Source organism: Tupaia chinensis, unplaced genomic scaffold (assembly GCF_000334495.1).
Source record: "Tupaia chinensis unplaced genomic scaffold, TupChi_1.0 Scaffold000341_1, whole genome shotgun sequence".
Classification (NCBI taxonomy): Eukaryota; Metazoa; Chordata; class Mammalia; order Scandentia; family Tupaiidae; genus Tupaia; species Tupaia belangeri.
In genome coordinates, this window is record NW_006159835.1 from 1085098 (window position 1) to 1096624 (window position 11527).

The 11527-nt window shown below is 39.8% G+C and overlaps 1 protein-coding gene across 4 annotated transcripts in view; it reads right to left on the minus strand.

Annotated features, from left to right (window-relative positions):
* The window catches only part of UGP2 (UDP-glucose pyrophosphorylase 2), a 74031-nt gene that overhangs the window by 15430 nt on the left and 47074 nt on the right, over positions 1 to 11527 (minus strand). For 3 of the 4 annotated variants that reach the window (XM_006152200.1, XM_006152198.3, XM_006152196.2), the window contains exon 4: positions 331 to 399. In XM_006152200.1, coding sequence (XP_006152262.1) covers positions 331 to 399 — 69 coding nt within the window. Of the gene's footprint in view, positions 1 to 213; positions 400 to 11527 lie in introns of all 4 variants that reach the window. The other variant, XM_006152197.2, reaches the window with a different exon arrangement.

An 11527-nucleotide genomic window follows, 5' to 3' on the forward strand; every position in this document is an offset into this window, starting at 1 on the left:
CCACAAATCTATTTAAGATCAAAAGGTTTTTCACATTACCCTATGGATTTGCCCTGAGGAACACTACACTTTTTTTTTACACTAATAAAATGACTAAAGATAGCAAGCTCTTTGATTAGCTCAAATTCACATCTGCCGCATTTTTTAATATAACATTTATGATAACCTAAAAACTATTTTGGTATCTCATGAGGAAGGCTAAATGTTACTCACTTCAATTTGCTGAACAGTCAGGTCCAAAAAGGTATTCTCATTCCTCACACCAATCAGGCTTTTAGGGCCTTTGCAGCCCATGCTGGTTCCCAAACCACCATTGAGTTTCACTACCACCAGTTTGTTCAGCACAGAAGCTATGTTATCGGGCAGGCCCTTGGCCTTTATCTTTTCATAGGGTTGAATCTGAAAGAAAAATAAAATTACAGAAGTAATTTAAACACATTATGAGGAATTAAAAGCAAAATCAATCCCAGGGTTATTTCCATGCTTCCTTAAAGAGTCTTGGTTTTTCTGAAAGTATCAACTTCAAATTTTTTTAAGGGGCACTTCTGGTTCAAAAATCAAGTACTTTTAGGCAACTTCCCTTGTACACAAAAGTATCTCAGTGGTTTATCTATGTTACAGTGGAGAAAAAGAAGGGGAAAATTGTAGTCTACAAATACTTCCTGGCTGATGACATCGTCCAAGTCTCTTGGACCATATTAAAAAACTCAGGAGTCCCAATTTGCATCAGCATAGCACACGAAATGCACAGAACTCAAGTCTAAATATCTGTGTGCACTAAAGATCCACTTCAATTCTAAAGTATATAAATAAATAACAACAATTAGTCCCCCTATCAAGGAGGTGAAGTCCAAAACAAAACACATGTGTTCCTTGCCATTCTCCTCCATCCAGTCTGGAACTTGCTCTCCAGAGGAAAATGGCATAGGCTTTCTCCCACACTGCTAGGTTATGCCCTGGGACATAAATCCTTCTTCAATTATTTAACTTTCGGGTCTCACTGTGTAAGAGCCTGTAGTGGAAAGTTCAGTGTTCACATTGTTCCAAGAAGTGTCCTGGAAGGGAGAGGCCAGAGCTGAGGCTGGAGAAGATCCTAATTCAGTGTCCTCCTGAGAATCCTCACCTACTCTGTGAGCAGAAGCCTTAAACTTCTCCCTTGTGGGAAGTAAACAATGACACTTCTAGCAAAGGCCCAAATTCTTTTGTTCAAAGTGGAAGCACAAGCAAGACTGGACATAACAAGAATGAAAGCTTTTTAAAAAGATCACCCTGTACTTTCAATCTACTTATGTGGCATTTTCCGTGGTGGTGTTTTGCTTTAATGCAATAGGTCCTCAAAGGGGTTCTTCAATTATATCATGGTGTAGGTCAGAGAACATGTGAGTGGAAACCACTCAGTTGGTGGTGCTGTGAACATTAGCTACTTGTTCTGCTTCCTCTAGGGGGGGTGTGTGCACGAGTAAGTGTGTGATGTGTAAGATCTGTGGTTGAGAAAGGACTTGATAGACTCACACTCCAACAATCTCTGCCTGTGAAGGCAAAGGTCTCTATTCTTGGTCAGACAAGCATACATGCATACATCATATAGAGATTCTTGACCACACTATTCTTGCACAAAACAAATACCATATGGCTCTTACTCTACTGTGCAATTAAGATATTAACCACCAAGCGTAGATTAATATACTTTTTCTTGCTTGGTGCAAATACTGAGGAAACAGAGTACTCTTTTTCAAGACTCTCTACTGCTTCAATTATTACATGGACTGAATTTCCTAATGTGTAAGGATTGCTGATCTTCCTGTAACTGCTGCTGAGCAGCTGTCTGTGGCCATTCATATATATTCATGAGCCAAAAGAAGGGCTGGTGAAAGAAATGACAGGAGGAGGTGGTAGGCCTCTGGATAGTCCAGGTGGTGCTACCTAAATACTGGGTTGCTAAAATGCCAAGGAGAAGAAGGACTGGGAGGCAGGAAAGAACACATATCATACCTGGTTGCTTCCCTGGCTGCACGTGGTCCAGGTAAGGACAATGTAGGGATCAGAATGAGTTGGACTCCCAATACACACAAAGTGCCATAGCCCAGATGACTCACACTCCCCTGAAGGATGTTTTAATTTGACTCTATTGCCATGAACATAATTTATTCAGTGCCTTTTCTTAAAATCATGCAATATAGCTCCTGCGCTTACCAGCGACAGAGAAAAAAAGTGAGAAATCACTCCCCCCGCATGGAGAATGACCATGCCACAATCCCTTCTCCTCCATTTCTCTCTCCTTTCAGGATTGTGGGCACTCACACACGTGTGCCAGTGTGTTTCTCAAGCCACCAGTTCCAGGATTCAAACCATGCAGGCGACTATGTGGGATCCAACCACCTTAACCACTGTACCACAGGTATCCCTGTTCAGCATTTTGAAGAAACTGGCAATGCTGAATGGGTCCCAATTTAAGTGCCACACTTCTAGAAAAATAAAGGTGTATGATAGAGCTGAACCCTCTGTCACCCTGATATAGCAGATGAGATTATAATCCTTTCTAGTCCAGCTGTTGATATCAAGTCAGTAAAAGAAATGCCAATGTGATAGAATGGCTTCAAGTAGTCCATTACCAGGTTAGTGGAATTTCTTAGATACATTATATTTACTCAGGAGACTCAGCAAATGGAACCAAGCAGCCAATTATTTTCCAATTATTTTGTAAAAGCCAAGAATTTCCACTTAGTGATTACTTTTCACTTCCCAGCAAAAATCTAGTATTTACAGAGTTCTCACGAGAGTGTGAAAATCAATTTAACTTAAAACTCCTAGTTCATGAATTCATTTTAGGTAGAACTGTTACTTCAGAAATATTCTTACCTCTTTAATGCTTTGAATATACTGTTTTTAAAAACAGATATGGAGAAGAAAAAATTTTTTTCCTACACATGGTAAGATAGGCCTGTTTCCCAATTTCATCTAAAAATTTAAATTGTGAAACATTATATGTATAAAAGTTTATTTAAAATTATATATACTGGGACGAGCAGTTGGCATAATGGCTTTGTCACTGGACTCCCATGTAGTTGACCACAGTTCAAGTCCTGAACCTGGTGGCTTAAACTGACGCTGGGTACGTATATGTGCATGCCCAAGATCCCAAGAGGAGAATGGAGGAGAAGGGATTGCGGTGTGGCCATCCCCCCTAGGGGGTGATTTCTCACTTTCTGTCTCTCTCTTTCTGGTGAGTGCACACGCCCTATAGCAAATACCTCTCCCCCTAAAAAACAGAATAAAAATACATATACAGTCAAAAGAATAACAAAAAAAAGAAAAAGAAAAAAGAATGTTGCTATAACTTAGAAGCCTTGTGTATTCATCCCTGATCACACTCAGCACCCAGCCCAGGGGTAACCACTATTTGGACTTTTACCCTCTATAGTTTACCACCTATGTATGTATCCCTAAAAGCTATGTTTTACTTAATTTTATTTGTCTATTTGCTTTTAAAAAACTTAAGTCATACTATGAAGTAGGTACCCATCTAATCATTACAAAATCGCCAATTCAAACAAGACATATTGTTGTGATTTCTTGATATTTGAATATTCTATTTAAAATAGAAGTAAACATTATCTAGATGTAAAAAAAATTATTTATCAGGGTAAAAAATTTCATGTAACACTAATACACTATCAGTTAAAGTAGAAATGCTTATTATTGGGACCAGCAGATGGTGAAGCGGTTATGTTGCTGGATTACATGTAGTCGACCGCAGTTTAAGTCCTGGACCCAGCAACTTAAAAATCATGCCAGGCATGTGTGCATGGCCAAAATTTCAAGAGGATAATGAAGGAGAAAGGATTACAGAGTGGCCATCCCCACTGGGGAGGTGGGAGATTTCTCACTTTCTGTCCTTCCACCTCTGCCTCTCTGGTGAGCACAGCACAAATGCCCTACAGTAAAAGCCGCTCTCTTTTTCAGTCCTGGACCCAGCAACTTAAAAATCATGCCAGGCATGTGTGCATGGCCAAAATTTCAAGAGGATAATGAAGGAGAAAGGATTACAGAGTGGCCATCCCCACTGGGGAGGTGGGAGATTTCTCACTTTCTGTCCTTCCACCTCTGCCTCTCTGGTGAGCACAGCACAAATGCCCTACAGTAAAAGCCGCTCTCTTTTTAAAAAAAAAAAAAAAGAAAAAAGCTTAGTACCAGAGTAAAGATACCACAATGATTAGTGATGTTGAAAGCTGTTAATTTTATGTACAATTAATGTTTTCAAATATTTTAGTTCATTAAAACAAATTGGTTAACAGAATAACTGCAACCATGAAACTTAGTTAAATATCTTTTCTTTTTAAGCCAAGAAGTATTTATGCAAATTTAAATAATAATGTCAGGCAGCATAATCTAAATTAGATTACATCTTAATCCTAATCTTTAAAGAATTATTTGATATGCTAACATTCATAGCATTAAACTAAGTGAGTTCTAGGAACCATGTTTAATTTTCAGTTATTTAATTCCATTTAGGTTTTGGGTCTTCAAAAAAAGTACTAATAGGAATTTTTCACCTCTTGTGAAGATGAATTAAAAACCAAATGTCAACCTTGCTGCCTTAAATTTTCACTAGGAGAAAAAAACACTCCAAAGTCATGTATATTCATGATAAATTATCTTTGATCCACACACCATAAGGAATATAGACTTCATGAAGAAAAGTATTTAGAGATAAAGAGTTATCTAAATACATTTGTTCTCAGTAATCCAACTTCAAAACATACACTTTATATTATAGAATACTTTAAGAAGACAGTTCCTAATAACTGAGTCTATGGAGGCTAAACAAATAAATGAAAAGCATGTGAAAATGTTTTCTATAGATTGCCAACTTTTTAAAGTAGTTAAAAACATAGGATTCTTAATATGGCTAAGGTTCTGAGTCCTAGGAATAAAGTTCCTTATATGTTACTGAAAAACTTTATTCTAAATTTTACCAAAATTAAATATTCTTCTTCTTATACTTAGACATAGAGCATTTTTTAATGTCTAAAAGCACAGTACATTGACACATTTTCAATAATACTAAAAAGATGCTATCTGAAATAATATTTACACAATAGGAAAAAGTAAAAAAAAAATACGTTATGCAACGTGACAAACAGGGTAAAAGAATGGTCTAGGAATCACCAGCAGTTGATGCTTCTTTCAGACTTTTCAAGTCTGACAGTGAGCTGAGAGAAGGTAGGCCACTCACCACATTCTGCTTCAAGCTTTCAGAAGACCTTTACTTACATGAGATGTTCACACAAGAAGACACAGCCATTATTACATTTTACATAGGCTGCATGAACAAAAAGATGGTCTCAAAAGTACTCTTTGAAAGTAACAAAAACAACACAGCAGGACTTACCAACGGCCTGAAGAAGTAACCAACCCAGGAAGGTGTCCTGAGTTCACAGACTTCTTACAAAGACATAGCTGTTGGCTTTTATGCTATGAAAACCAAGGTACAGGGACCAGCAGTTGGCATAATGGCTATGTCACTGGACTCCCATGTAGTCGACCATGGTTCACATCCCAGACCCAGTGGCTTAAACTCATGTGGGGCACGTGTGCGTGTGTGCCCAAGATCCTGAGAGAAGAATGGAGGGAACATAGGATTCTTAATATGGCTAAGGTTCTGAGTCCTAGGAATAAAGTTCCTTATATGTTACTGAAAAACTTTATTCTAAATTTTACCAAAATTAAATATTCTTCTTCTTATACTTAGACATAGAGCATTTTTTAATGTCTAAAAGCACAGTACATTGACACATTTTCAATAATACTAAAAAGATGCTATCTGAAATAATATTTACACAATAGGAAAAAGTAAAAAAAAAATACGTTATGCAACGTGACAAACAGGGTAAAAGAATGGTCTAGGAATCACCAGCAGTTGATGCTTCTTTCAGACTTTTCAAGTCTGACAGTGAGCTGAGAGAAGGTAGGCCACTCACCACATTCTGCTTCAAGCTTTCAGAAGACCTTTACTTACATGAGATGTTCACACAAGAAGACACAGCCATTATTACATTTTACATAGGCTGCATGAACAAAAAGATGGTCTCAAAAGTACTCTTTGAAAGTAACAAAAACAACACAGCAGGACTTACCAACGGCCTGAAGAAGTAACCAACCCAGGAAGGTGTCCTGAGTTCACAGACTTCTTACAAAGACATAGCTGTTGGCTTTTATGCTATGAAAACCAAGGTACAGGGACCAGCAGTTGGCATAATGGCTATGTCACTGGACTCCCATGTAGTCGACCATGGTTCACATCCCAGACCCAGTGGCTTAAACTCATGTGGGGCACGTGTGCGTGTGTGCCCAAGATCCTGAGAGAAGAATGGAGGGATTGCGGCATGGCCATCCCTTCCTGGGGGGGCAGGGGTGGGGGAGGGAGTGATTTCTCGCTTTCTATCTCTCTGTCTTTGTCTTTCTGGAGAGTGCATGTGCCCTATAGCAAAAACCTCTCCAAAAAAAAGAAAAAAGAAAACAAAGGTACAGATAGAAATTCAGAAACACATGTTTTGAAAGCTATTCTGTCACCAAATTTCCAGATTCAGAATCTAAAGTCTTAAGTGATTGTGTGAGGCAACAAGTAAATGCAGAAATAGTTTTTAATACACACAAAATAAGGCAATATAAATGAGAAAATACTGAAAACATCTACAAGCATGCACAAAACTCTGGTTTGTGGGATAATTTCCAGGAAATGACAATATCACCATCAATGAAATGTACAAGTTCGGGATACCAAAAGGACAAAGCCTCACTTCAGTTACTACTAGACAAGGAGAAAAATGACATCATGGCGGCTGCATCACAACCAGCAGTACATCTAGTCATAGCAAGGCCAACTGAAAACACCTTGCTGCTCCACCAGCCTTGGCTAAGTATAGTTACTGCTCTAACTGTAAGCTGTAGTGATCACAAAAGCAATCTAGCAAATGACTAGGCTAAGGAATTTCTTGCACTGTAATATCGAAATTTCAACGTTTGGTTATTAAATTTCTAATAAAAATGTAACAATTTCAAATGTTCTTGTATCCCCAAAACTGATTTTACGATGGCATAAGGTCTCAGCCTCTTTTTGAGTTTAACATTAACTAGAGCACCAAAATGTGTATTAAATATACTAGTTTTAATTCAAGATCTCCCCAAGGTTGGTATCTTAAGGACCTACGTTTGGGGACCAGCAGGTGCCACCATGGTTAAGGCACTGGACTACCATGTAGTCAACCATGGTTCAAGTCCCAGACCCAGAGGCTTAAAACTCATGCTGGGTGCATGTGCATGTGTGCCCAAAATCCCAAGAGGAAAATGGAGAAGAAGGGACTGTGGCATGGTCATACCCCCTGGGGGGTGATTTCTAGCTATCCTTCTGTCTCTCTGGCAAGCACACGCACCCCTGCAGCAAAAAGCTCTCTCTCAAAAAAAATTTTTTTAAATCCTAAGCTTAAATTTAAAATATAATTCTGAACAGTTGTCAAGTCTGATGTGAAATGAGCTGATCAACATATAACCGAATTAAAAAACCTAACAGTTAATAGACTCATGCCCTGGCCCTGACAACAGCAGGAAAGCTTACTTACCATTCGGCTAAATATCTAGATTTTTCTCTAAAGGGCCATATTTAGAACCTTACACTCTAAGCTAGGAGGGGAGAAGAGTCACCCCACCTCTACAAATGTCAAGGAACCATGGTTCTTTACATAGTATATTCAGTCATACCTACTTAATTTGCCATATCTAATCCTTAAAGCAGTTAACAGGTCCCACTGAGGAATTTCACAAGAAAAGGATGCTGAGAAGAGTTATGGACAGAAAAGGAAGAAAGTAACAAGGTATGAGGGGGGAACAGATGTCCAAAGTGATCAGGTTAATATTGCTGTTTAAAGTCTCCAGTGAGGGCTTACCTTTTACTTATGTTTCATCTCTTATACCCAATCCCCAGCCTACATGTATACAGACAGACATACGTCTGTACACCAAAAGAAAAAAGGTATCAATAGTCTGATCCCAGGAAGCCAGGACATTTTTTGTGTAGAGCTTATTAAAGTTAAATTAAGTGGTGAGCATGGCTTTTCACCACATTTCTCTGCTGGTGAAGCTGTCCACACTGTCCGCCAGAGGACCTCCCCAAGCAGTCCCACAGAGCTTAGTTTAGCCCAACAAGCCAAGAGGATCTGTGTTAATAAGTTGCTTAGCAACAGCTAAAGTTACACTGGACACACCTAGTCACAGAGACATTTTTAGAACTGCCCTCCACTCTCTCCTCTCAGCCTCTCCAGGAGAATGCACAAAGACACCCTCTCAGTTAAAGATGGATGGTGTTTGGAGACAACAAGGAGTACCATGCACAGCCGGATACAGCCTCAATGTTACCCTGAATCACTTCGGTCAGTCACTAGCAGGATCTTTGTGCTCTCAGTCTCAGTCATCCTGTTTCTTTTTCCTCAGACATGAATAGAATTCAGTGTTCTAAGAAGACCTCAACTGCTACTAACTAGACAGTTGGCAACCTCCACAGGTGAGGCAGAGCAAACCCCATGAGGCTCTGGGAAAAATGTCCAGGGAAGGCCAAGCTACTCATGTTCTCTTCTCACTGGTAGCAAAGAATTGGTCAAATACCTAACTTCCTCTGAGAATGAGTGAAAAGAAAGCAGTTGGCAGTCACCGAAAGAACTTGATTTAAACAACATTCTGCCTTCTAACTTGTCAGTCTAGTTTTTTAACAGAAACTAAAAGGAGATTTTTTTTTTTCCAAAGATCTTTTAAGAACTCTCTACCATGATCTGTATCTTGCCAAGTCTGTTCACAACTCAGTTTCCAGTTAGAAGAAAAGCCAAATTCTTCACACGGCCATGGACGCACTGTTCCCATTAGCAATAGTATAACCCAGTTCTTGGTAGCATATTTGTGCTATTCCTGGAGACGGTGCCAAATACCCAAAGCAAGCTAACAGTACCTGCCCTGTTATGGTTCACAAGGGTATGATTATTGCAATCTGAAAGAATTTTTTTTTCAACAAAAGCAAGCTTGCCTGAAAGAAAATGAGCTGTGTAAATAGTAAAACAAATTAGAAATGACGCTCCATATGTACAGAAAGTGTTTCAAGAACACTGCCTTTTTCACTAAAGCCTTACTGCACCATGTTTGACTGCCAAGTTCTGTGCAAAGCACTCTTACATATTGTCTCTGCACTTCACATGTCTGAAGGTTATTAGGCAAAATCTAGGTCCTTTGAAAGATCCTATTTATTCATTTAAAAACAGAAAATAACATACCTATACTAGGGTCTTTTTATTTTATTTTATTTTTTTAAAGAGAGATCTTTGCTATAGGGAGCATGCCTATAGCAAAGAGAGATAGAAAGCGAGAAATCTCCTCCATTCTCTTCTCAGGATTCTGGGCATGCACGCACATGCACCCGGTGTGCTGGGTCTCAAACGGTGGTCAACTATGTGGGAGTCCAGCCACATAACCATTATGCCATCTGCTAGGGTCTTTTTCATAAGGAAAAGTTGACCAATCATGTACATACATGATTATCACAGGGTCCACCAAAAAGTTTGTCAATACTCCCTCAGCCACCAAGGTAAGTTCAACTTCTAGAATATTTCTCAGAGCAAACAAAAGCCATCTGGAAATGCCTTTGACTTCTGCGACCAGACCCTCAGACTACCCCGTGTCTCCATTCTTATTTCCTTCCCATTTCCTCTGGTTAGAGGAAGAGCTGGCCTCCTTCCTAATGCAATCTCTGCCAGAGCCCATCTCAAGGACCCCATTTCATTACTCACTCAGTCTCTCTTACTTTCAGCCTGTCCCTTCTATTATTTCCTAGTGGCATGAACATGTTCAAGAATTTGCCATCTAAAAAATTTAAAAGGAGCAATATACATACAAACTTTTAATTTTTTTCTTTATTCATGACAACATGTACATACATGTGAGACAGAGAGAGAGAGACAAGCACCCTCCATGGGGTCTGGTGTCATTGCAATCTCCTTCTCCAGCCCTCTGGATCTTGGGCACTCACAATCTGGCATGTTTTCAGGCTGACTGGGCTGGGGATTAGAACCATGGTCTCCTCGGAGGAATTAAGCATCTCTTAATTGGCATATGACTACTGTGCCATAGAACCAGCCCACACTCACCCCTTCTTTCCCATCTTCTTAGAGGCAAAATTTCTTGAAAAAGAGTTACCCTCACCTTTTCTTCTTCTCCTCTTGTGTACTCCCTCACCCACAGTGGATGGTTTTCTCTTCCTTCATTCAATGAATTGCTTGTAATAAGATCATTGACAACTTCCTAACTTTTAAATACCATCAATAACATCAGTTCTTCTCTTTCCTGCTTGTTCAGGTGTGTTTGCCACAGCTGGCCACTATCTAAATATTAAAATGCTCTATTCCCCTTGATGTCTAAAGCATCATCTTCTATTTTCCTCTTCTTCTGACTGTTCCTGGTAAAGTGCATTCCAAGTAGACCTCCTCTCCTCACACAATTAGCTCTAATCCCATGAATTCAATCACTTCTGTCTTTACAACACCAAGATAAACCTAGCAGTAAAGCCAGGAGCTTGCTCACATCTGATGAATAAACTAGTCTTGTCAATCTAATGAAACTGTCTCTGCTGCCGTGGTCAGTACCCTGCTCACCTCTGACCTGTGGTCATTATGTTCTCAGTTCCCTCCAACCTACCATCCATCTCCCAGATGGTGATCTTTTAAAAAAGAGAATTTGAAGGAGCTAGATGACAGTGCAGTGGTAAAATGCTGTACTTTGTAAGGCTGACCCATCTGGGAAGTTCAGGGTTTGCATCCACAGATCTCCCTGAGTACCTTGGACATATGCATGCCCATGATTCTGGGGCTAGCTGAGACTGAAGGGTAGATGGTGGCATCGAGACCTTGTTGGGGTTGCAACTTCTCTCACTCATAAAAAAATAAACTTTTTTTTTTAAAACTGAGCACGTTTCTCTCCTTAGAACATAATTCACAAAGTAAAGCACTGATACGGCATAGCAAAGATTGTTGGCTGCCTACCCCAACGTTGTTTTTTTCCTTCTACCTTAGAATCCTGGCTTTCAGTTGGGCACACCACGATCCAGAATAAGAGGCTAAATTTCCCAGCCTCCCCTGCAGCTTTATTTTTGCCAAAGTTCTGTTCAACGCGATAAACTAGAAATAAAAGATTTCCAGGAAGTCTCTGTGAAAAGGCAGGAGACAGGCCGTCTTCCTCCTTTCTCCATTTGTAATAGAGACCTGACAACTAATTTTCATCCCTGTGGCCATCTGGGACCACAGGAGACATGTGAAGGATGGCAGAGCAGCAAGAGGGAGAAACCCAGGGTCCTGGTGACCACCACACTACCAGAGTAACCTGGACTGCCTCTCTGCAGATTGGTCATTTGGTGTTTCACCATTAGAGATAGCTGAATCTGACCCTAACTGGGATGATCTGGCTTGTAAGACCCTTAGTCATATGGCCCTGTTCA